This window comes from Aquarana catesbeiana, linkage group LG03, assembly GCF_042186555.1.
Source record: "Aquarana catesbeiana isolate 2022-GZ linkage group LG03, ASM4218655v1, whole genome shotgun sequence".
Lineage (NCBI taxonomy): Eukaryota > Metazoa > Chordata > Amphibia > Anura > Ranidae > Aquarana > Aquarana catesbeiana.
This window is the reverse complement of record NC_133326.1, coordinates 648357237-648384161: the sequence shown is the minus strand read 5'-3', so window position 1 is coordinate 648384161 and position 26925 is coordinate 648357237. Positions and strand designations below refer to the sequence as shown.

Genomic DNA, 26925 nt, shown 5'->3' with positions numbered 1-26925 from the left:
AATAAGAGCTGCAAAATACTCACCATGCCTCTCAGCAAATAGCTTGGGGTGTCTACTTTCCAAAATGGGGTCATTTGGGGGGGTTTGTGCCACCTTGGCACTCCAAGCTATTTGCTGAGAGGTATAGTGAGTATTTTGCAGACCCCACTTTTTGTCACAAAGTTTTGAAAATTGAAAAAAGAAAAAAACATTTTTTTCTTGTCTTTCTTCATTTTCAAAAACAAATGAGAGCTGCAAAATACTCACCATGCCTCTCAGCAAATAGCTTGGGGTGTCTACTTTCCAAAATGGGGTCATTTTGGGGGGGTTTTGTGCCACCTGGGAATTCCATGGCCTCTGAAACTGTGATAGGCAGTGAAGAGTGAAATCAAAAATTTACACCCTTAGAAATCCTGAAGGTGGTGATTGGTTTTCGGGGCCCCGTACGCAGCTAGGCTCCTAAAAAGTCCCACACATGTGGTATCCCCATACTCAATACTCAGGAGAAGCAGCTAAATGTATTTTGGGGTGCAATTCCACATATGCCCATGGCCTGTGTGAGCAATATATCATTTAGTGACAACTTTGTGCAAAAAAACAATAAAAAACAAAAATGTGTCACTTTCCCGCATTTTGTGTCAAAATATAAAATATTCCATGGACTCAACATGCCTCAAAGCAAATAGCTTGGGGTGTCTACTTTCCAAAATGGGGTCATTTGGGGGGGGGGGGGGGGGTTATGCCATCTGGGCATTTTATGGCCTTCAAAACTGTGATAGGTAGTGAGGAGTAAAATCAAAAATTTACACCCTTAGAAATCCTGAAGGCAGTGATTGGTTTTCGGGGCCCCGTACGCAGCTAGGCTCCCAAAAAGTCCCACACATGTGGTATCCCTGTACTCAGGAGAAGCAGCTGAATATATTTTGGGGTGCAATTCCACATATGCCCATGGCCTGTGTGAGCAATATATCATTTAGTGACAACTTTTTGTAATTTTTTATTTTTTTTTGTCATTATTCAATCACTTGGGACAAAAAAAATTAATATTCAATGGGCTCAACATGCCTCTCAGCAATTTCCTTGGGGTGTCTACTTTCCAAAATGGGGTCATTTGGGGGGGGGTTTGTACTGCCCTGCCATTTTAGCACCTCAAGAAATGACATAGGCAGTCATAAATTAAAGGCTGTGTAAATTCCAGAAAATGTACCCTAGTTTGTAGGCCTAAATGTATGACTAAAATTGAGTTTATTGGATTTTTTTTATAACAAAAAGTAGAAAATATCATTTTTTTTCAAAATTTTCGGTTTTTCCGTTTATAGCGCAAAAAATAAACACCGCAGAGGTGATCAAATACCATCAAAAGAAAGCTCTATTTGTGGGAAGAAAAGGACGCAAATTTCGTTTGGGTACAGCATTGCATGACCGCGCAATTAGCAGTTAAAGCGACGCAGTGCCAAATTGGAAAAAGTCCCCTGGTCTTTAGGCAGCCAAATGGTCCGGGGCTGAAGTGGTTAAAGGTAACCATCCTCACCTGTGATCTGTTTGCTTGTAATTAGTGTGTGTGTATAAAAGGTCAATGAGTTTCTGGACTCCTGACAGACCCTTGCATCTTTCATCCAGTGCTGCACTGACGTTTCTGGATTCTGGGTCATGGGGAAAGCAAAAGAATTGTCAAAGGATCTGTGGGTAAAGGTAGTTGAACTGTATAAAACAGGAAAGGGATATAAAAAGATATCCAAGGAATTGAGAATGCCAATCAGCAGTGTTCAAACTCGAATCAAGAAGTGGAAAACTAGGGGTTCTGTTGAAACCAAACCACTGTCAGGTAGACCAACTAAAATTTTAGCCACAACTGCCAGGAAAATTGTTCGGGATGCAAAGAAAAACGCACAAATAACTTCAGGTGAAATACAGGACTCTCTGAAAACATGTGGTGTGGCTGTTTCAAGATGCACAATAAGGAGGCACTTGAAGAAAGATGGGCTGCATGGTCGAGTCACCAGAAGAAAGCCATTACTACGCAAATGCCACAAAGTATCCCGCTTACAATATGCCAACACAGCACAGAGACAAGTCTTAAACCTTTTGGCACAAAGTCATTTGGAGTGATGAGACCAAAATTGAGCTTTTTGGCCACAACCATAAACGCTACATTTGGAGAGGAGTCACCAAGGCCTATGATGAAAGGCACGAAGGTGGATGTGATGTTTTGGGGATGTGTGAGCTACAAAGGCACAGGAAATTTGGTCAAAATTGTTGGCAAGATGAATGCAGTATGTTATCAAAACATACTGGAGGAACATTTGCATTCATCAACCAGGAAGCTGCGTATGGGACGTACTTCCAACATGACAATGATCCAAAACACAAGGCCAAGTCGCTCCTGCCCATTAAAATCAATGGGGCAGTGCGGTTATACTGCCAGCCTAGCGCTGCTGCAGCAGCGCTTTGCGGTGGTTTTGACCCTTTTTACTACAGCAGAATAAAGTGAAGGTTCTGGAGGGGCCATCTCAGTCTCCTGATTTCAATATCATTGAGCCACTCTGGGGAGATCTAAAACATGCAGTTCATGCAAGACAGCCCAAGAATTTACAGGAACTGGAGACTTTTTGCCAAGAGGAATGGGCAGCTTTACCATCTGAGAAGATAAAGAGCCTCATCCACAAATACCACAAAAGACTTCAAGCTGTCATTGATCTTGAAGGGGCAATACACGGTATCAAGAACTGGGGTATGTAAACTTTTGATCAGGGTAATTTGGGTAGTTTCTGTTGCCATTATGATTTAAAAGAGTAAACACAGTTTATTGATAATAAATGGCTTCAGCCAAACACTAACCATGAGTGAAAGAAAAGTTTTTGTGTTATCATTTACATTCTCTGAAAAATGGCCAAGAAATCATAAATTCTGCCAGGGTATGTAAACTTATGAGCACAACTGTAAGTACTTCATCTGCACTTCCAAAAATAGTTATGTAGGGAGTACTGCATTTGTCTGAGGTTCATCTGAGTTCTTTATGTACCAGCAGAAACATTACAGTGGAATGTTGTATTTATACATACACCCAGTTCGGGTGGTATGTCTGGTTGACTTAGACCCCTTTCACACTGGGGTGCTTTGCAGGCGCTACAGTGCTAAAAATAGTGCCTGCAAAGTGCCCTGAAAGAGCCGCTGCTGTGTCTCCAATGTGAAAGCCCCGAAGGCTTTCACACTGGAGCGGTGCGCTGGCAGGACGCTAAAGAAAGTCCTGCTAGCAGCATCTTTGGAGCGGTGAAGGAGCGGTGAAATCAATGGGGCAGTGCGGCTATACCGCCAGCATAGCGCTGCTGCAGCAGCGCTTTGCATTGATTTTAACCCTTTCTCAGCCGCTAGCGGGGGGGTAAAAGCGCCCCGCTAGCGGCCAAATAGCGCCGCAAAACATTTTTTAGCGGCGCTTTACTGCAGATGCACCCACCGCCCCAGTGTGAAAGGGGCCTTATGGAATACTTTTTATGAAGGATTTCTCCTGTCTGTAAAAATATGGGTGATTAGCAACACTGCCCACTTCTTCTCACTCCCTGTTTTAGCTCTGGAACAGAAAGTCAATGCAGCTTAGACCTGTGTGGTTTGTTTCTTTCCGAATTGAAATTTGGATTAATTTTTCATTATTCGGATGTATCCGAAATTCTGAATCACAATGGTGATGAATTTAAACGAATCCGAAATAACAAAACAAAATTTTGATCAAAACTAGAATTCAAATAGTTTTTGAAATCTAATTCAAATGGTTAATTCAATGATGATAAAATAAAGAATTAAAGGAATAGAATAGAAAAGAATAGAAAATGAAAGTAGAATATAATAGAATGGAACAGAATAGAAGAAAAAATTGAAAATAAAGGGATAAAATAGAAAATAAAATCAAAGAATAGAGTAAAACACAACAAAATTGAATAGAAAATAGAATAGAAAAAGGAGTAGAATAGAATATAACCATCTTCTGAAATTTGAATTTCAAATAGAATACATTTAAATTTGAATAGAATAGAAAAGTAGAATAGAGTATAAAAAAAAATATTAGAATCAAAATTAAAAAAGAATAGAAAGAATATAACTATTTCCCAAAATTCGAACTGAATAAGTTTGAATGGAATAGAAAAAAATAGAATTGACTAGAATATACAGAATATAACCATCATATGTATTTCGAGTTTCGAATAGAATAAATTTGAATATAAATAGAAGAGAAAATAAAATAATAGAATATTAAAAATATAGAATATACTAGAATAAACAATAGAAAATATTAGGATAAAAAGAATATTACTGTTTTCTGAAATTTAGAATCTTGAATAGAACAAATTCAAATTCGAATATGATAGAACAGAAGATAAAAACATAGAAAAAAACAATAGAATGGAATAGATCTTCCAAAATTTTAATTTAGAATGCAATTCAAGTGGAATTCTATTAGAATTCAAATGAAATTCGAATCTATTCAAATTTTACGAATTCAGTCACATTGAGTTCAGTTTGGAAAATTTGAATTGATTCAATTAAAAAAAAAAATCCGAAAAGGAATTAAACAAATTTAACTAAACAAAGTTATGTAAATAACGAATAAAACTAAACACATTTTTTCATTCTGCATATGTCTAATTGAGATCTCCCAAGTGAGCCGCAGACTGAAAATACAAAACCTGACTAACTAACCCTTCCCTCTCTATTCAAATAATAGAACAAAAAAAAGGATTGGAGTTTCACTTAGATGTTTTAAAAACCTTTTTTTTCTACGAATAATTTGCAAATATATATTTTCTTGGGAGCAGACCTCCATTTGCTCATCATGTTTGCCTGTTAGGACCCATTCACAACAGTGAGTGAGTACTCTGCTCTTGTAGGGGAGGTGCTATGCATTTTGGTACACTTTGGATAGTGACTATGGTAAGGCTGTGTTCATATTGAATACCCAATCACATGCCATGACTATAAATAAAAAAAAAACAGGATTTTTGCTTGCACATGATTGGGTGATTAAAATAAACTTGGCTCTGCAAAGTGAACTTTTATTTTTGTAAATTGAAAAACGTTCTACTTTAATAAATCAACCCTGAGAATAAGCCAGCTAAAAGAAAACAATACACTCCCTTTGTGGCTGATATCCGGACATTTGTCCGGTACAGTGAGGTACAGTAGCGTGACTGTAGTAGTTAATCATCCAGCCTAAACTGGCAAATCTACAAATCTCACTTTATTTATAAATAGATCCTCAGAATGAGAACTGAGCTAATTAACAAATAAACACTACAAAAAGTAACATGATATAACCAACATTACATATGTAAAATCTCATGTAGGGATTCTCAGTTCAACATACAACATGGTAACTCTACCCCAAGTGCCCAACAAGCATCTAAGGAGGTGTTGTAGGATCCTAAAAATATATGACCCTATTCTGTCATCAACTACAGTTCTGTTCTCTGATTGGTGGAAGGCTTTGCGTCACCATGTTTTGCAGTGTCATGAGTGGCGTGAATAAGGTCACCCTATATTGCTGACAAACTATATTGCCGTTGAAGAGAATGACTGATTATGATTGTGAAGCAATCCTTTTCTCTGGGTGATGGAGAACAACTCCCTAAAGAGGGTTGCGTTGCAGGCTACCATCCATCTCAGGGTCAGGTTTTTGGTGTCTGGTGGGGAGAAATCAGTTGGACACCAGTCACTTTAGTCTTTTTATTGCTGAACTAAGTTTCAGGTGAGAGGGTTTATGGTGAAGAATACTCAAAAAGTGTACAACAATAGGTGTCAGGAGATTAGCTGGAGAAGAGTTGCCCATAGGTGCAGCACAGTGGTCAATTTCCAATATGGCCACGACCGCACAAATGCACGCACATGTATTGCGAACGCACGTTCGCCATGGCTGACTGGTTTTCGGCGTCCTGTTCCTGCGTTTTGCTGTTGTCTCTGATCACCTGTTACCATCCTGGCCTGCCCTTGGATACTTCTTGTCTCGCTCCCATCTCTGACCGCAGGTTGCCCACAGATTTTCTCTTGTCTCCTGTCCCGTGTATGACCCAAGCTTGCCTTACCAAGATTCTCTATCTGATCTGCTGACCACTGGCTTCCAGACCTCTGCTACTGTCCCCGACTATGTCTTCTGCTGTGCCCCATCTGCTGTGATCCACCTTGGTGCCTACCTGCTGAACCCAGTCTGCAGTACCTATCTACAGTACTCACCTGCAATACTTACCTACTGTATTCAGCCTGCTGCACTTACCAGTGCAATCTGTTTCCTGCTGTGTTCAGCCTGCACCACCTTCAACTCCCCTGGGTTCTACTGCACACCTTATCTGGTATCCACCGGCAGAGAAATCTCCACACCACCATCTCTAATCTATGGCACAGCTGGCAATCCCTGCTTCTTTGGGTTTTGTGTTTCTTGTTATTACCTTCAGGGGCACTGAGGACTCAGCCGCAAGGAGAGCCCATTCGGCATTTCGGCTTCAGGACCAGGTACGTTAAAATAGGGCCGGTATTCTGGAAGTAGTAGGCTCTTCAGGAGTAGCCTCTTGGTAATTTCTGGTGCTATGAGAGCAGCAAGACAAATCTAAGACCTGGTAAGACTAGTCATCATCTGCAGTCAATGTCTTTCTTAAATTGTAGTGGATCTCTCTCTAACCTATCTGGCTCTTGACCCTTTGATAACAGTAGGATACCTTTTTGATCTGTATATTTTAAGATTTTTACACCAATAGCTGAAATTTAACTAAAAATACAGAACAGTTGCTATGTACTGTAGTAGAAGTATTATTATGATGAACATTGTGTAGTTATCAAAAAAGATTTAAAATCTTCTGCATCTGCCAAAACACAGAAGCTATTTTCATGTCGCCACATCATGGCCAGTGAATGCATGATCAATCACGTTTTCTTTTTTTCACCTTAGGGTCATTTTTTTTATGTCGCTTTGGTCGACTGCTTGCATTGTTCCAAGGATTAAATGTCACCGAGCACATGGTGTAACAAACAACTCTATTTGTGATATAAAACCGAACACATGTCAGATTATTATTAAAGTGGTTCTATAAATCTTTGTATGGTATGAAGTAATGATGGTATCATTTTCTCATGATAGGAATAGAGAAAGCTTCCACTGCAGTGAGACCCGGAACGGAAAGGACTGCAAGGAGGGATAGTGTAGGGCCGGGCATGACAGTGAGTCTAAGGGAGACACATATGGGGTTAATGTGGAAAGGAGTAATGGGAGTGGCAAGAAAGGGGAAGGTAAGAAAGAAGTTTTTGCCAAAGGGGAGTGGTTATATTTATAGAGGGGGCGGTGCAAAGGGTCAGTGTGAAGATGAACTTACAGGAGGAGGCAGTTTTTCTCACTGCTCCTCCACGATGGCAGAGATTGAAGCAATACCAAAGTGGCTGCAGAGACAGGCGCGGAGCTCATGGAGGACGAGGCAGACGGATCCCCGTCAGGTGAGGTGTCCCATCGCGCGCGGAGGTCGCGGTCTCCGGCGTGCTTTTCACCAGGGCCTGCATCTAGACCCATTCACCTCCCCAGAAGCCCGACAGAGGAGCGATCACTTCCCCCGGCAAAATAGCATCAGCCACAGCTTTCAGCAGGCCCTGGGTGGTCCACACACCGCCTGCTTAATCCGGTGGGTGGGGCCACGGGCCAGCATGGCGCCGGTTCCCCGCAGGACATCGTGGGTCAGGAAGCAGGGCGGCATCCCCATCCGCACACAGCGATCAGAGGGGGAGATGATGAGGGACGGAGAGCCGAGCAGAGACACGGAGGTGGTGGAGCTGGAGATCGGGAAGTCGGTGAGGGAGCGGAGCCTACCGGGACGGCGCTCGGTGGGACAAGATGGCGGAGGAAGAACAACACATGACAGCCAGGGCATCGCCAGGTCAGGTCAGTGACGCCGGTCTGGAGAAGGAGGAATTTCGGGGGGTGAAGCGGGCCCCACAACTGCCAAGCACCACGGCCTTAGGGATCTCATCTCCCGGGGGGCTTGCTATGCCACCCATCCTGGAACAGGACGAGAGGTCAGAAGGGAAAGCATCAGGGGAGGAGGAACCACTAGTACCAGCGATGGAGAGCAACGCGGCGGCTGTTGGGGGAGCTCCTGGTCAGCCCGGTAAGTCAATGGTTAATTTGTCTTTGTCTGATGCATTTGCAGGATGTGTTAGGGGTGGTAGCTGCGGGTACGGTTAGGCCAGCAGTTCCTTTGATACAGTCAGGGGGGGACACGCTGGGCCAGCAGGGGGCAGGGCACAGGCCTGCCAGTGCGGGGTCCGGTACACAGCTGACGGATTTATTGGAGGGCCTGCGGGCATTGTTAGGTAGATTTGAGGCACTGGTTGGAGGAACTGGGCGATCTGGGGTGGAGATGCCCCCGGCAGCTCCGATACCCGTGCAGTCAGGGGTAGGAGTGGTCACCGAGAAGGCAGGTGAAAAAGGGGATACGGAGAAGGTGGAGAGGACCAATATGGTCAGGACTGCGGACGCGGCGAAGTGCGAGGTATACCTCCACTTTGAGGGCCCGCTGGGAGCTCATCTAAAACAGGAAGTCCGGGATAAGATTTACAAGGGCGAGTGTGTGGAGATTTTTCGCTACTGCCATTGGAAAAAATTAACTTGGACAGGGTGAAACCTGATGATTCCAAGAAGGAGAACGAGGAAAGAAGGAGGTACAGGCTTATACCGTGTACATTTGTTAACTGGCTGCAAGCGTTTGCCATTATGGTGAGCGTTATTGTTGAGAAGAACCCCAAGCATTGCTCGGCTTTGTTCTGTTACATGGACGCTATAGGAGAGGCACATAGGGGGTACGGTGGTACTGCTTGGCTTAGATACGACGAGCAGTTCAGACAGCGCAGAGCAGTCCGCCCGTCTCTGCATTGGGATCATAAAGATATTAGCCTCTGGATGAGGCTTATGTCTTCAGCGAGGGCCCGCCTCAGTTTTTTCAGGGGGAGGCCGGGGGTACACATTCCTCAGGACTGCCGGCCGGAAAGAAGTGGGGAGTATGCTGGCAGTGCAATGAGGGCTCCTGTAAATTTGGAGCAGCATACAAGTTCAAGCACGAGTGCTCTGGGTGAGGGGGAGCCCATACATTGTCCAGGTGTTTTAAGAGAGAGAAGCGTGTCGGCGACTCTGCTCAAAAGAGGGACGACGCCGGTGAGGGTAGAAAGAATGCTTCCTTTTCTAAGTAAGTATCCGGACACTGAAGCGGCAAAGTTATTGGCTTCGGGGTTTCAGGACGGTTTTAAGATCCGTGTTAGTTGGCGATGGTTCTGCCAAAGGCAAGGAATCTGACATCTGCTTTACAGCATCCGGGGGTGGTGGGGGACAAATTGGGAAGAGAAGTGGCCATAAGGCGCATGGGGGGGCCGTTTGCCAACAAACCCTGGCAGGATTTGGTGGTGTCACCATTGGGGGTGGTGCCCAAGAAGGACCGAACAAGTTCCGCTTGATACACCACTTATCTTTTCCAAAAGGGGGTTCGGTCAATGATGTTATTGACCCGGAAGCGTGCACAGTGTCCTACACTTCTTTTGATTTCATGTGCCATGTTCGGGGCTTTCAGCTCGTTTTTGGAGTGGGTGATTAGGGAGGTTTCCGGCTTAGGTTCAGTCATACATTATTTGGATGACTTTTTGTGTATAGGCCCCCCTGCTTCCTCTGTGTGTGCGATTCTACTTTCCACGTTGCAGCACATCGCAGGCAGGTTTGGTATACCATTGGCCGCAGAAAGAACGGAAGGCCCAACGGCTGAACTTAGCTTTTGGGGATAGTAATAGACTCAATGGCGATGGAGTGCCGCTTGCCCAGAGGTAAGTTGGAGGACTTGCAGAAGGAAATTCGGGAAATCCACGGACTGCAGAAAGTTCAGTTGAAGACTCTGCAGTCGTTGCTGGGTAAGTTGAATTTTGCCTGCAGGATCATCCCCATGGGGCAGGTTTTTGCCGACGGCTGTCGGCAGCCACCGCGGGGGGTAAAGGCCCCGATCACTTTATTTGCCTGACGGGGGAACACAGGGAGAATTTAAAGGTGTGGTATGAGTTTTTAGCCTCATACAATGGCAGGGCAGTTTGGATGTCTGGCCCGGTGAGTAATTTTGATGTAGAGCTGGTTACAGATGCTACAGGCTCCACGGGCTATGGTGCATTTTTTCCAAGGGCAGTGGAGCGTGGAACCCTGGCCGCAGTCTTGGGAGAGGGCGGGGTTCCTTAAGAATTTAGTGTGATTGGAACTTTTCCAGTGGTGCTGGCTTTGGAACTGTGGGGGGAGGCATGCCAGAATCTAAAGTTGAGAATAAATTGTGACAACATGGGAGTAGTGCAGGTGGTCAATCGCATGTCTGTGTCACCACAACCAGTTATACGGCTTTTGCGGAAACTGGTGTTGAGGTGTTTGAGATTAAATATTTTATTTATGCGGTGCACATCCTGGGCGTTGACAATTCTCTAGCTGACTCCTTGTCTCGATTTCAGTGGGACAAGTTCAGGGAGCTGGCTCCGGGTGCACAAAAGGAAGGAGTTCCTTGCCCGGACTGGATTTGGGAGTTGCCCTTGGAGTCACCGCGGGATGGATTCGGCAGTCTAAGTGAGTCCACTTGGTCAGCCTACGCGAAGGTATGGAAAGAATGGTCAGGGTTGGTACAGGAGGCAGGGGCTGGGAAAATGGGGTCTGACGGGCGGTTACTGGTATTGTATTTTGTAGCTAGGAACATTGAAAAATGTTTTTTCGGTCTCTTCCATCGATAAAAAAATGGCGGGCTTATCGATTCTTTTCAAATTAATGGGAGGGGAGGACTGGAAAAAAGATTTTGGGTGAAGCAGGCCATAAAGGGTTATCGAAAACAGCATATGTGGAAGGATGTGAGACGGCCTATCACTTTTTTTCGAACCTGGGGTCCGTATGTGCGATGTTGGGTTCAATATGTAAATCACGGTATGAAGCGTTGCTGTTTACAGTGGTGTTCTTGCTAGCATTTTTGGGGTTTTTTCGGATAGGGGAGTTGGTCAGCCCATCGAAGTGTTTGGCAGTGGGCCTGTTGGGAGCAAGATGTGCAGGTGGAGGTGGATAGAGTGTGTTTGCGGCTGCGCAGGTCAAAAACTGATCACCAGGGTAAGGGTGTGGATGTGTCGCTGCTCGCATTACCTGGGTCTAGGGTGTGCCCTGTTGAGGCAGTGCGTGAATTTCCGAAGATTAGAACAGATGGGGCAGGGCCATTCCTGAGGCATGAGGATGGGTACTACTTGTTAAAGTTTCAGTTCATATAAATTTTTAGGAAATGTCGTAAAGCAGCTGGGTTGGACGGGGCAGGGTACGCTTCACACTCCTTCCGCATAGGGGCGGCTACAGAAGCTGCCAGATGTGGGTTGGATGAGGCGGCTGTGCGCAGAATTGGAAGATGGGATTCGAGGAGATTTCGGTCTTATATTAGGCCTCATTTGGCCGTGGAATAGATATAAAAAAGAATAAATAAATTAAAAAAAAAAACTATCTTGGATGTTTACAGGAAAAGGAGGGTGCATGTGGGATTCGCATGTTGTGATATGGTTGTGTTAAGTTGACAGGTGTGTTGCTGCCCTTATGTTATTTGTTTGTCGTTTCAGATGGAGGTTCAGTACGCCTTGTCTGGATCATAGGGCACTCCTAGGTGTGTTGGGGGGCCAGGAGAGGAGACGTAAGACCGGATGGCAGGCAATTGGGTATTTTCCAGGAGGGAGGCTTATCGGAGATGGTTGGGGATACCCGGGATGAGGTGGGGTAGAGTGATGGTGGAGGCGGAGACTGGAGAGGTACGTAAGGCTGGATAGACCACCTGACGTGTTAGTGATACATGCGGGTGGGAATGATTTGGGGATCCTGGGACCTGATCGCGGATATTAAATCCGATTTCACGCACTTGCGCACTAAATTCCCGGGTACCCCTTTTTGCTGTGGTCTGACATTGTGGCTAGAACGACATGGCGTTGGGCTAGATCTGTGGTGATCAGTAAGACTCGTATCAACAAAGTAATGGGTAGGTACGTGGCACAGAATGGGGGTATTGTGATTAGGCACAGAGAGCTTGGAAAAAATGTGGGGCTCTACTTGAGGAGTGATGGAGTTCTTCTCTCTGAAGTGGGGATGGACTTATGGCTATGGGTTTACAGGAAGGGATAGAACAGGCCCTGAGGGTGTGGAGGTGCCCTCAAGGGTAAGCTTGTCACCCTTTCGGGCTGTGGCGGTGTTCTTCTGGTGGTCTTTGACGGTGGCAGTAAACGGAGGGATCAAAAAGGGGTGGGGGGCTCATCGTTTGTATGTGCCCCTCCGGTGTATTCCTGAACGGTGGATGGAATACTGGAATGGTTGCACTGTGGGAAGGGGTTGTCTCCGAGCGGTCACAGCTGGAGGCCTATCAGTTTGGAAAAGGTCCCACAGTGCATTGGTGTGGTATGTGGTTATACGTGGTTAAAAGGTGGGTCACCGTCAGAGACCATCAGACTGGGGTTAACAGGTTATGTTATTGTTTATTATATTTATATATATATATATATATATATATATATATATATATATATATATATATACATATACATATACATATACATATATATATATATATATATATATATATATATATATATATATATATATATATATATATATATATATATATATATATATATATATATAGTGGTTTGGAGTTATTTAGTTGGTTTGTTTTAATAAAATAGGCTGTTATGGCCATTTTACTCCATAAAATATAAGTGTGGTCTCATTATTTGAGGTGGGTAAGGTATGGGTTGGAGTATAAGTGGGTAACAGCAATAAGAATGAAGGGGACATTTAGACTACACTGGTCAAGTGAGACCCGGAACGGAAAGGATTGCAAGGAGGGATAGTGTAGGGCCGGGCATGACAGTGTGTCTAAGGGAGACACATATGGGGTTAATGTGGAAAGGAGTAATGGGAGTGGCAAGAAAGGGGAAGGTAAGAAAGAAGTTTTTGCCAAAGGGGAGTGGTTATATTTATAGAGGGGGTGGTGCAAAGGGTCAGTGTGAAGATGAACTTACAGGAGGAGGCAGTTTTTCCCACCCTCCCTCCCTAGATATATGTGTGCAATGTGTCCGTGTGTACTTGCTGCTCTGTTTTTAATTTATTGCAGGAAAAGGAAGAAGGTCGTCATGACAGCGGATAGGTGCCCTTCAGGGCTATGGCGGTGTTCTTCTGGTGGTCTTTGACGGTGGCAGTAAACGGAGGGATCAAAAAGGGGTGGGGGGCTCATCGTTTGTATGTGCCCCTCCGGTGTATTCCCGAACGGTGGATGGAATACTGGAATGGTTGCACTGTGGGAAGGGGTTGTCTCCGAGCGGTCACAGCTGGAGGCCTATCAGTTTGGAAAAGGTCCCACAGTGCATTGGTGTGGTATGTGGTTATACGTGGTTAAAAGGTGGGTCACCGTCAGAGACCATCAGACTGGGGTTAACAGGTTATGTTATTGTTTATTATATTTATATATATATATATATATATATATATATATATATATATAAAATATATATATATATATATATATATATATATATATATAGTGGTTTGGAGTTATTTAGTTGGTTTGTTTTAATAAAATAGGCTGTTATGGCCATTTTACTCCATAAAATATAAGTGTGGTCTCATTATTTGAGGTGGGTAAGGTATGGGTTGGAGTATAAGTGGGTAACAGCAATAAGAATGAAGGGGACATTTAGACTACACTGGTCATGACCTTTTTCTAGTTCCCTGGTTGTGAAGCTGAGCTACTTGCTTGACCACTTTTTGTGACAGGTATGCAGCTTCAAAAGTGTTGACTCCACTGGCTGCATGCTTGTATCATTTTAGAGACTCAAACTACGAAAGCCAGCGACAGGCAGGAAACTAACAGAAGTCAACAATGGCAATCTACAGTGGGGGCGGAAAGTATTCAGATCCCGTTACATTTTTCACTCTTTGTTATATTGCAGCTATTTGCTAAAATCATTTAAGTTCATTTTTTTCCTCATTAATGTACACACAGCACCCCATATTGACCGAAAAACACAGAATTGTTGACATTTTTGCAGGTTTATTAAAAAAGAAAAACTGAAATATCACATGGTCCTAAGTATTCAGACCATTTGCTGTGACACTCATATTTAACTCAGGTGCTGTACATTTCTTCTGATAATCCTTGAGATGGTTCTACACCTTCATTTGAGTCCAGTTGTGTTTGATTAAACTGATTGGACTCGATTAGGAAAGCCACACACCTATCTATATAAGACCTTACAGTGCATGTCATAGCAAATCATGAGGTCAAAGGAACTGCCTGAAAAGCTCAGAGACAGAATTGTGGCAAGGCACAGATCTGGTCAAGGTTACGAAAAAATTTCTGTTGCACTTAAGGTTCCTAAGAGCACAGTGGCCTCCATAATCCTTAAATGGAAGACAATTGGGACGACCAGAACCCTTCCTAGAGCTGGCCATCTGGCCAAACTGAGCTATTGGGGGAGAAGAGCCTTAGTGAGAGAGGTAAAGAAGAACCCAAAGATCACTGTGGCTGAGCTCCAGAGATGCAGTTGGGAGATGGGAGAAAGTTGTAGAAAGTCAACCATCGCTGCAGTCCTCCACCAGTCGGGGCTTTATGGCAGAGTGGCCCGACGGAAGCCTCTCCTCAGTGCAAGACACATGAAAGCCCGCATGGAGTTTGCTAAAAAACACCTGAAGGACTCCAAGATGGTGAGAAATAAGATTCTCTGGTCTGATGAGACCAAGATAGAACTTTTTGGCCTTAATTCTAAGCAGTATGTGTGGAGAAAACCAGGCACTGCTCATCACCTGTCCAATACAGTCCCAACAGTAAAGCATGGTGGTGGCAGCATCATGCTGTGGGGGCGTTTTTCAGCTTCAGGGACAGGACGACTGGTTGCAATCGAGGGAAAGATGAATGCGGCCAAGTACAGGGATATCCTGGACGAAAACCTTCCCCAGAGTGCTCAGGACCACAGACTGGGCCGAAGGTTTACCTTCCAACAAGACAATGACCCTAAGCACACAGCTAAAATAATGAAGGAGTGGCTTCACAACAACTCCGTGACTGTTCTTGAATGGCCCAGCCAGAGCCCTGACTTAAACCCAATTGAGCATCTCTGGAGAGACCTAAAAATGGCTGTCCACCAACGTTTACCATCCAACCTGACAGAACTGGAGAGGATCTGCAAGGAGGAATGGCAGAGGATCCCCAAATCCAGGTGTGAAAAACTTGTTGCATCTTTCCCAAAAAGACTCATGGCTGTATTAGATCAAACGGGTGCTTCTACTAAATCCTGAGCAAAGGGTCTGAATACTTAGGACCATGTGATATTTCAGTTTTTCTTTTTTAATAAATCTGCAAAAATGTCAACAATTCTGTGTTTTTCTGTCAATATGGGGTGCTGTGTGTACATTAATGAGGAAAAAAATGAACTTAAATGATTTTAGCAAATGGCTGCAATATAACAAAAAGTGAGAAATTTAAGGGGGTCTGAATACTTTCCGTCCCCACTGTATGTACACCAATTAGCCATAACATGACCACTGACAAGTGGACAACATTGATTATCTTGCTACAATGGCATCTGAAAGTGGCATTTCTCTGCATCTCCTCAGCATCACAGCGGCTGTGCGTCTCCTTCCTCCTCCTAGGCCAATAGGATCGCTTCTTCTTTCGGCCAATCGGGAAATGGGTCTCAGGACCCGCTTCCTAATTGGCCAGGAGGAGAATCAGTGAGAATCAGTGTGACAATAGTGAATATTCATTCGCTATTGTCACAGAACTGGGTGGGCTTGGGGCGCAATCATGAGTCATCATCTGTCAGCAGGCTTCCCCACTGACAGATGAATGTTAAAGATAAAGAATATCGGCAATTGCCCGCAATAAAAAAAAAGACATTTCTAAAGGAAAGAAAAAAAAAAAGTGTAGCGGGTGTCTCACAATATAACCCGCAAATCTTGTCAAGTTGGCCAGAATAATGTACACAGGCATTCCAGCTTCAGTTAGGGAGAAAAGTTGCCTGTCATGTCTGGGCATTTTCCACACCCCCTCCTCCTTCCTCTTTTCACTAACTGAGGAGTGTAATATGGGCTGACACACACACACAGCTCTGTTTTGAGTGGCCTCTACTGTGCTTCCAATGCTGGAAGAGAAAAAACAATCAGGAGCAGAGTTACAACAGCCAATGGAAGAGATTGTACAGACCTGAGGGAGAGCAGCTATGGATTCTGGGACATATTGTCACACAAAATGGCCCCATAGACTGGTATACAGGGAGAACTGCAAACCCCATGATTCTTTGCAGAGAGGAAAGTAAAAGGACTCCATTTTTTGTCCTGAGGGAAAAGTTCATTATATATATATATATATATATATATATATATATATATATATATATATATATATATATATATATATAGTAAGGTTTGGGGGTTGTTTAGCTTAAGGGTAGAGCTTACCAATGAGCTGAGTCCACGCCAGATATGCAGTTTTAAAGGCTTGTAGGCCCACTTTTATTAAAGAAAGAAAATGTCCGTTAACAGAACAGTTGCCCACACAGGGGTTTCAGCTTTCCACAGCAACAATGTAAGTTGAATCAAAAAATACAAAGCCACCTGGCTCTCTTTAGCAGCACTGCTACTCAGACTTATGCTTCAGCCCTCTTGGCTCTATAACAGAGTTCCTGTACACCCAGTACCTCAGCACTCTTTTCCAGCCCACAGGCTTGGACCCTCTGTCTGCTCTGACAAACAGACCTGTGCAGACATGCACACTTCTCCCTTGCTTGCCTGGACTCCTCGGGAGGGTGGAGCCCAGAACCATGGTCAGGTGCCTACAAATAGCCCAGCACACACCTGACCAGTCAGTATGCTGGTGGATCGCAAAACCCGGTCCCAGGACCAGGGGGTTTCATCCCACCCGGATCGCTATGAAATCCCAGGCTCCAGATCCCAAAACGGATTTTAGTAAACAATGAGGAAACTGAAAAGCCAGTTTCCTCCTAAATAAGAAAATAAACTGGAGCCCCTCAACCTGCCTGGTTGAGAATCCTGCATCCAAACACTGGTGGGGTACCACTCCACCACAATATATATATATATATATATATATATATATATATATATATTAATATTATACTCTGTATTTAGTGTAGACTCTATATTCAGTATAGACTCTATATTCAGTCAGTGCAGGCAGTGTAATGTATTGAAGTGGTTACGGGGAACCCCGCACCAAAATTCTAAATAAAATGGCGTGGGCCCCCCCCAAATCCATACCAGACCCTTATCCGAGCAAGCAACCATTTTAGGGGGGACCACCTTGCCATTTTTTTTTTTTATTGGCGCGGGGTTCCCCTTAAGGGCCTGGTATGGACTGGGGGGACCGCACGCTGTTTTTTTTCAATTTTTTTTTTTATCTATCTATCTTTTTTTAATCTATTTTGCCGGGAGCCGACAATACATTACAGCCGCAAGCAATTTTTAATGAAATTTTTTCCTTTAGAAATGTAATTTTGCTGTGGTAATGTAATAAACATTGGAAAGATGCGCTATTTTAAAGGCAGACTAAGGGGACCACCAGGCACGATATTTAAAGGAATATTTCACTTTAAGCGTTATTCAAATCACTGCTCTTGAGAAAACGGTTGTTTTTAAGATTTTTTTTTGCATTGATACATGTCCCCTGGGGCAGTACCCGAGTCCCCATACACTTTTTATGGCAATAACTTACATATAAGCCTTTGAAAATATCATGGATACACTTGACAGGGAACATATTTAACCTATTTTTGATAGGACTATGGGTATGGGAATTATGGGTGGCATATCATGGTTACACATTCCAAGGAACAAATTTAACCTATTTTTGATAGGAATATATATATATATAAATATTTTGTACATGGGGATTATGGGCAGATTATAATGGTTAAACATTCCAACAAGAAACATATTTAACTTATTTTTGATAAGAATATGCACATAATTTTTCCACATGGGGAATATCATGCCTACAAGTTCCAAGGAGCATATTTAAAAGAGAAGTTCGGGATTTTTTCTTTAACCACTTGCTTACTGGGCACTTTTACCCCCTTCCTGCCCAGGCCAATTTTCAGCTTTCAGTGCTGTCACACTTTGAATGACAAATGCACAGTCATGCAACACTGTACCCAGAAAAAAAACTATCATTATTTTTCACACAAATAGAGCTTTCTTTTAGTATTATTTATGGATGAGCCGAACACCCCCCGGTTCGGTTCGCGGCATAACAGCACCAGGAAATTGTCACCTCCCAGGCTCTGGAAACGCATTGCACAAACCTTTCTGCAAGGCCTCCCGAAGATGTTTCATCCTCTGCTCCCTCTGCGAAGGCTGGATAAGTTCTGCAACCTTACTCTAGTAATGTGGATCAAGAAGGGTTGCCAGCCAGTAATAATTCCTCTCCTTGATACCACAAATCCTAGGGTCCTTTCGCAGGCTTTGCAGGATCAAGGAGGCCATGCAGCGTAAGTTTGCAGAGGCATTCGATCCTGAGTCCTCTGGGTCACTAAGGATCACATGATCCTCAACCACTTCCTCCCAGCCACGTACAACTCCATGGGTTTCTGGGGACTGCAAACGATCCCTTGAAGACTGCTGCTGATGCTGAGTGTTATCCTCCACCTCCATGCTGACACAATCCTCCTCCTCCTCCTCTTCTTCTTCCCGTGTGATCAGCGGGCCTGCAGGAATACTAGTATCTGGATAAAGGGAGCCTTGAGAGGCAAAGAAGTCCTCCTCTTTCTCCCGCTGTTCTGCTTCAAGTGCCCTACTATGTACCGTGCACCAACAAAAGTGTAATAACAACTCTGGTTGTACTGTATTGTGTACACCACCAGAAAAGTAGTAGCACTAGCAACTGCACTACGGGTGCATGGTATAGTGTACACCAACAGAAGTGTAATAACAACTATGGGTGTACTGTATGTATTGTGTACTGTGTACACCAGATGCGGATTGTCACTTGCCACGTCACCTGCCACACGTTGCCGGTTGTCACTCACCATGTTACCTGCCACACGTTGCGGATAGTCACTTGCCACGTCGCCTGTCACCAGATGCGGATTGTCACTTGCCACGTCACCTGTCACACGTTGCGGATTGTCAATTGCCACGTTGCCTGCGCCCAGATGTGGATTGTCACTTGTCACATCACCTGCCACACTTTGCGAATTGTCACTTGCCACGTCGCCTTTCACCAGATGTGGATTGTCACTTGCCACATCACCTGCCACATGTTGCGGATTGTCACTTGCCACGTCGCCTGCGCCCAGATGTGGATTGTCACTTGCCACGTCACCTGCCACATGTTGCGGATTGTCACTTGCCACATCACTTGTCACCAGATGCAGATTGTCACCTGCCACGTCACCTGCCATACAGTGTGGATTGTCACTTGCCACGTTGCCTGCGCCCAGATGCGGATTGTCACTTGCCACGTCACCTGTCACATGTTGCGGATTGTCACTTGCCACGTCGCCTGCACCCAGATGTGGATTGTCACTTACCACGTAACCTGCCACACGTTGCAGATTGTCACCTGACACTTGCTCTGTCACTTTCCTGCTAAGGTGGTCTCTTGCTGTGTCCCAGAGTCAGGCAGCAGATTACCAGTCAGGCAGCAGAGACATGATGTAATCCCTCTGCTGCCCGCAGCTGCCTGCACAGTGATGTCCCCCTCTCTGTCCCCCGCCCGCCATCTCCCTGATTGGCCAGCAGCCCGCTCACACACCAAGCCGCACAGCTGCTCACCCGCTCTCTCACCCGTCCTCTCACTGACCAAGCCGCCCAGCCCGCCCGCTCTCTCACCGGCAGAGGCCGCCCGCTCTCTCACCGGCAGAGGCCGCCCGCACTCTCACCCGCCCGCTCACCGACCGAGCTGCCCGGCCCGCCCACTCTCTCACTCGCGGAGCCGCCCGCCCACTCAGTCACCCACATTCTTGGAGTGGGCAATTGTCCCATTGCCCCCCCGGATCCACCCCTGCACTGATGACGCTGCACTGATGGGCAGCACTGATAGGTGGCACTGAAGAGCACTGATGGGTACGGGTAGGCGCCACTGATGGGTAGCCTCTGGCAGCACTGATTAGCAGCACCAATGGGTACTGATTGACAGCATGGATAGGCAGCACTAAGGCCCCTTTCACACTGGGGCGGGGGCGGCGGTAAAGCGCCGCTATTGTTAGCGGCGCTTTACCGTCGGTATTCGGCCGCTAGCAGGGGGGGCAGTTTTACCCCCGCTAGCGACCGAGAAAGGGTTAAAAACCACCACAAAGCGCCCCTGCAGAGGCGCTTTGCCTGCGGTATAGCCGCGCTGTCCCGCTGATTTCAATGGGCAGGAGCGGGGAAGGAGTGGGGGAATACATCGCTCCTTCCCCGCTCCAAAGATGCTGCTAGCAGGACTTTTTTCCCGTCCTGCCAGCACACCACTCCAGTGTGAAAGCCCTCGCGCGCACTCTCGCCTGATACCCAGAAATGCAGGATCACATATATATATATATATACACGTGATCCCACATAGTGCGGCCGCCATGTAGCAGTAAATGTGCTATAGGGTGGTTGCCAACTGGTTAATGCTTCTTACCTGCCTGTCCACACTGTACCCTGAGTTCAGTATGCAATTTCAGCATTGCCTCGAAGAATAGCCTCCAGTTCATGCACTGAACTGACGCCATCTTGGCCCAGCCAATGAAAGTGGCTGAAGATCAGTACCTGGAAGAAGACCAGGCAAAGATGGCAGTGATGGGTACGGTAGCTCTAGGACAAGCAGCACTCGAGTGCAGCTGATTAAAGTTACACATTAAGCTAAAAGTCTGAAGGTTGGCTTCACACCTCTGCGCACTAGTGTATTTAGGTTTTGTGCTGCCCTAGGCCTGACTAAACTCGTGCACCCCCTAATTTAAATATTTTCGAGTGGGGACTAGTTCTGAGGGCCTGGGGGGGGGGGGGGCAATGAATTCCCTTCATTTGCATAATTTCCTCTCACTTCCTGTTTGGCTATGGGTCAGGAAGTGAAGGGAAATCTCTGCAATGGGACAGGGATGGTAAAAAAATAAACTGACAGGGGCTATAACCCTCCCTTACTCTATCCAAAATGAAAAAAAAAAGTGTTGCCTATAGTTCTACTTTAAGCACAAATTTCTGATAATTTTATGGAGAGGACTAAGAAGATATAACCATGCCAATGGTACAGCAGAAAACATATAGCACAGTGAGGAAGGTTTGTGGTCCAGGATGATAGGACAGTCAAAATTAGAAGCGGCCGCCCGCATAACGGAAGCAGTGTGGCTGCTTTATGGGGGCTCTAGACTAATTTGCCTCTCAGCCCAGTCCACCCCATAAGACTGGCGCTACACTAACAGTGTAGCCATAAGACTGGCGCTACACTAACAAGCCAGAGGGGACTCTTTCCATGCTGCCCCCCTGCAAAGTGCTGCCCTAGGCCTGGGCCTTGTCAGCCTAGGCCAGGATACAGCATTGCCTGTGCGGTATAGTAACACCTAATCTGTGTGTTCTGCATTGGTGTACATTGTGATAAATGATGTAGGTACATATTTCATTGTAACACAACATGCTAAACATGCAGCAACATATCTCACTGTGCTGTCGCACATATAACTAAATGAAAGAAATTGTAAAAAAGGTTTATAAAAAAAAAATCAAAGGACTACAATGCATTGTAACAACACACTGCAGTGCACAGTACACACCAGTGCGCAAATTCAGTTTTTTTTTCAAATATGTCTTAAGCTGGGCTGTGTTTCATAAAATGAGTCCCCTTCCATGAATGCCTAGTGCAGACATGGGATCCACCTTTACAAAGAATTGCAAAAATGATCAGCCCAGTGGTGGTAAAAATAAAAATGACAGCTTTTGAGGATAACGCTAACCTCCCGTCCCACGATGTTCTTCACAGATTCACCTTTGTGCAATTCAGTGCCGGTCCTCTTCCGGGGTTAAATGACAGGTAGCATTATCCAACCCTGGGGGAAGGGGGGGGGGGGGGGGGGGCTGAGCCATCATGTCAACCTTTTCTCACAGTACTCCTTGACAGAACGGCAGGCATACAATAAGTATGCACCAGTGGCGGCCCGTCCAGTAGGGGCACACGGGCGCTGCCCCCCCTATCCAATGCGTCCAGCTCCCTGATCTACATGCAGGGCGCCAGACGCATGGATTCCAATGGGGGATTTTTTTTTTCCAAGCAGGTGATTAGAGCCTGAGGATCTAATAGGCTTCAAAAAAGGGTGGGCTTGGGGCACAGAGCACTGCACCCTGAGCCCACCCAGTTGTGTGACAATGGCAAATTAATATTCGCTATTGTCACACTGATTCTCCTCACAGCCAATCAGGAAACAGGTCGTGAGACTGGCCGAAAGGAGAAGCGATCCTATTGGCCTAGGAGGAGGAGGGAGGAGACGCATGGCAGGAAGAGACGCACGGGAAGCTCAACCGACCCACCAGCTGCTACTGTGACTCCAGGGATGGCTCACCCGCAGCGGCTCAGCCATCCAGCACCCCCCCGGCTCGGACAGGGGAGGGAGGAGGAGGGGAGATTGGAGTCATCCTGGGCAGGACATCTGCCTCCTAAAGTAAGGAGGCCATCCGTCCTCTGCGGGGGGGCATTGGTTTGCAGCCCCCCCCCCCCCCCAAAAAAATTATTGAGCACCAGTTGCCACTTGTATGCACCCCAATGTCTGGGAGTAAGAACCCGGGACATTATTTTTGTAGTCTTCAGACTGTTCATGTAAAGTATGTATAAAGGGACTTTAAAAGAAAGAACATTCTTAAAAATCCCAACTCAAATAACAATTGTACAAAGTAAATTTTTGTCTGAATTTCTATGGTCCTTTTTTGGGTTATATTAATAACAAATAGATAAAAAATAACACCTCTCACAAATTAAACCGTAAAAAGGTTTCAACCATGTGACCCAAATGCCAACAATTTAAAAAGACCCTGTCACCATAACAGGCAAAGTCTTAAATTCATACTGTATAAAAATACATGAGAACTGCCTAGAAAGCCCTTTACAGCAAGACATGGTATAATAAGTATAAAGTGAACCCTGTTTTTTGAGGTAACAAAGTACTTACAGATATTCTCTTATCTTTGTGCAGAGGTTTCCGTGGCATCCAGCTCAATGGGACTACGCCGTGTGATGAGGAGATGCTGCCTTGTGCTCATTATTATGTTTGCATCTGAATATCTGTACTTAAAAAATGAAGAATGGCTCGTTAATAGGTTGATGGTGTTTCGGGGACTTTTAAGCGACCAGGAAATCCCTCCTCCTGTAAACAATCTGACCTATCCAGGCTTCCAACACCCTCTGGCCCCCCCTTACCCTTACCCATACAAGTTCCTCATCAACCAGGAGAAGAAATGCAAAGATCGGAACCCCTTTCTAGTCATAATGGTAACTGGTAAGTCTGATGATATCGATTCTAGGCATGCCATTCGAGAAACCTGGGGCAATGAAAGTAATTACGATGTTGATATGGTGAGGATCTTTTTGGTTGGTCTTCCGACAATCTTTGTGAAAAGAACACAGAGGATGCTGGAGGAGGAAAGTGAAACCTTTGGGGATATTGTCCAACAAGACTTCATGGACACTTACTATAACCTCACTTTAAAAACCTTAATGGGCATGGAATGGGTTGTTAAATTCTGCCCCACAACCAGCTATGTGATGAAAATCGATGATGACGTATTCCTCAATCCAGACTACCTTGTCCACCAGCTTCTTTGCCCAGAGCTTCCAGTCCGTACCAACTATTTCACAGGGCAGATATTGGAAAATACAGGACCACTGAGGGATAAAGAATACAAATGGTATGTCCCTAAGGAAGTCTACCCCAATGACACCTACCCACCCTACTGCATAGGAACTGGCTATGTCTTTTCTGCAGACATGGTAAAAAAAATCTATGATATATCACAAGTGATTCGCGTCATCCCCATGGAAGACTCTTTCATTGGAATTTGCCTTTATGAACTCCATATTTTACCCACTGCACCCCCTCCAGGTATATTCAATGTTCACTGGATAGAGTATAATCGCTGTCAATTTAATAAGCTCATTTTGGTTCACAATTATAAGGCTACTGAGCTGAGGAAAGTATGGGCAGATTTTTGGACTAACAAAACTTCAGGGTGCTGATAACAGGCATAAATATTTTACAACGCAGGCACATGAGAGTGCTGGACTTTATGGGAACAATGCACTGGGTAGCACCCAACTATTAGGATTTCCTCTCTAGAAGTACTTAAAATATTTAAAGAGACCCTGCCTGTAAAAAAAGATGTATACTTGCCTGTTTAGGGGGTAGAATTCAATACTTTTAGGTGTATCAGTGAGCATGTCCCCTGTTGGGTCATTGGCCACTACATCACTGCTGTGTCCGCAGTGATAGAGCCACAGTAGGGAACCATGCATCAAACCCATTCCTCAGTGTCAGGTCACCCAGAAGTTTCTCAAGAGGACAAAGATTTATTTCACCGTCTAACAAAAAGGGAAGTATAAACCTTCTTCTTTAACAAGCTGGGTTTCTTTAACCAATTTAATACTGGACACTTTTACCCCCTTCCTGCCCAGGCCAATTTTCAGCTTTCAGAGCTGTCACACTTTGAATGAGAATTGCGTGGTTGTGCAACACTGAACCCAAATGAAATTTTTATCATTTTTTTGCTTTTGCGACAAATTCACTCTTTATAAATTCAGACCAAAATATATACTGTTACATTTCTTTAGTAAAAATAACCCAAATCAGTGTATATTATTTGGTCTGTAGGAAAGTTATAGAGTCCACAAAGTATGGTATATATCTGAAAATCGATCAATACTGATGGCATATCTTATTTCCTGAGGCCAGAAAATGCCAGGACAGTACAAATATTCCCCAAATAACCCCTTTTTTGGAAAGTAGACAGTCCAAGGTATTTAGTAAGAGGCAATGGCGAGTTTTTTGAAGTTGTAATTTTTCAGAAAATAAGGAATTTTTACATACTGTCACCAGTGCAGTACAGCATTATTATATAACTGGTGCGGAGATGATCAGGGGCACTGACTGGTGACAGTAATATAGTAAGACAGTATAGACAGTAAAAAAAAAGTTTTAAATTTATTTTCAATTTTTTTAATTTTTTTTTTTTTCTTACATTTTGTTTTTCTTTGTAAAAAAAAAAAAGTAAGATAAAGAAAAAAAATATTAAAAAAAAAGCTGAAAATAAATTTATTTAAAACATGTTTTTTTTTTCATACAGTGACCAGAGTATTACAGTGTTACCATACAGCATTGTACAACTCTGGGAAGGTGATCAGGATTTTTTATTTTTTTACACATTATGATTGCTTATAACTGTGAATATTACCGTTATAAGCAACCATTTTTTCTGAATGAAAACTATTCATTCACTGTTTACTAGGTAAGGTAGCTGTGATTGGTTCTGGCTGTACCATGTGATCACTGTGACCAATCACAGAGCTCATCATAGTAGTACACAATGAGAAGCATGAATCAAAGACTTTCATTGTGTAAAATTGTCATGTAGATCTGCTGTGATTGGCCACAGCAATCACATGGTACCAGCAGCAGGCTCGTACAGTGATCTATCATCGGCTGTGACCAATGGACACACGAGTGACAGATCGTGCCAGAGCATGGTGCAATCCTGAGAGGATGTTATATGATGGTCTCCCAGCATAATAGGGCTCTTGCCCGGCAGTCATATATTACAATAGGCGGGAAGGGGTTAAAAGGGTTAATGCACACTGGGTTTAAAAAACCGCTGCTTCTACAGGAGTTTTGTGTTTTGCCTGTAGAAGCAGCTCAATGTTATCTTTTATGTCCATGCAAATTAGGACGTTTAGACCTGGTTCACACCTATGTGTTTTTTAGTGCTTTTTACTTTTTTGTAGATACGCGTTACAATCCATTTAACATGATTTTTCTCATGGGGCACATTCATATCTATGCTTTTTTTCAGTCGCTGCGTTTTTGGAAGTGGTCGGAGACTTTTTCAAACGCAAAATGGTACATTTTTGGTTGAATAGACTTCAATAGAGACGCTGCAGAAAACCATGTAGAGTGTTTTTGATGTGTTTTTTAATCTGCCCAACAACAAATTGGCCAAAAAATGCAAAAAAATAAGTAAAACGCATCACAAAATGCCTGAAAAACGTGTGTGCAAAAACTCAAAATGCACCTCAAAAAGCACCGCAGAAAGGGATCAAAAGCAAACTGCATAGGTGTGTAGAGGCATATTTTAAGCTCAGTGTTTTTAGGGGCAGAAAAAAAACCTTCTGGTTTGCATTTTTGAGAGGAGTTTCCTGACAGAAGAAAATGCTAAACGTTGCTAAATGCTCCGAACTTGTATGAAAATGCTCTATATGAGTGTTTTTTTTTCTGCCAAAAGAACTGCCTTTTTAAGCACAGTGTGCATGGACCCTTAAAAGGATAGTTCGCCTTTATAAAAAATGTGCCTAAGGGACGTTTGTAGATTAAAAATACTGTGCAGCTCTGACTAAAGATGAATAATACTCTTTCTATAGGTGTAGGCCGTTTATATGCCTGGCTGGAATACTCTCAGGACATTGCTAAGTGAGGCCTAGTCATTACTGCTCACCTCCACCATCACAGGAGTGAGCTCTTTCTCTGATTCAAACCCCCTCACATACTCTATCTCCCCTGATGCAGTAGCTCTGAGATCACTCTTGTGATGGTGGAGGTGAGCAGTGATAACTAGGCCTCACTTAGCAACATCCTGGAGTACTCCAGTCAGGCTTCATAAGGTATGTAAAAGGCCTACACCTATAGCAAAGGCTTTATTAAACTTTAGTCAGAGCTGCCCAGTTTGTTTTTATCTAC

At 44.4% G+C, this 26925-nt stretch overlaps 1 protein-coding gene across 2 annotated transcripts; it reads left to right on the top strand.

Moving 5' to 3' along the window:
• Window positions 1–7189: 7189 nt before the first annotated feature.
• LOC141134713 (beta-1,3-galactosyltransferase 2-like) lies at window positions 7190–26630 on the top strand. 2 transcript variants are annotated; one of them, XM_073624150.1, is made up of 2 exons: window positions 7190–7446; window positions 23179–26630. In XM_073624150.1, exons 1-2 carry the CDS (start codon window positions 7416–7418, stop codon window positions 24216–24218), a joined length of 1071 nt encoding a protein of 356 aa, XP_073480251.1. In that variant the 5' UTR covers window positions 7190–7415; the 3' UTR covers window positions 24219–26630. The 2 variants fall into 2 exon arrangements, with proteins under 2 accessions (XP_073480251.1, XP_073480250.1); XM_073624149.1 differs by having other exon boundaries at window positions 7190–8111.
• The last annotated feature ends 295 nt before the right edge of the window (window positions 26631–26925 follow it).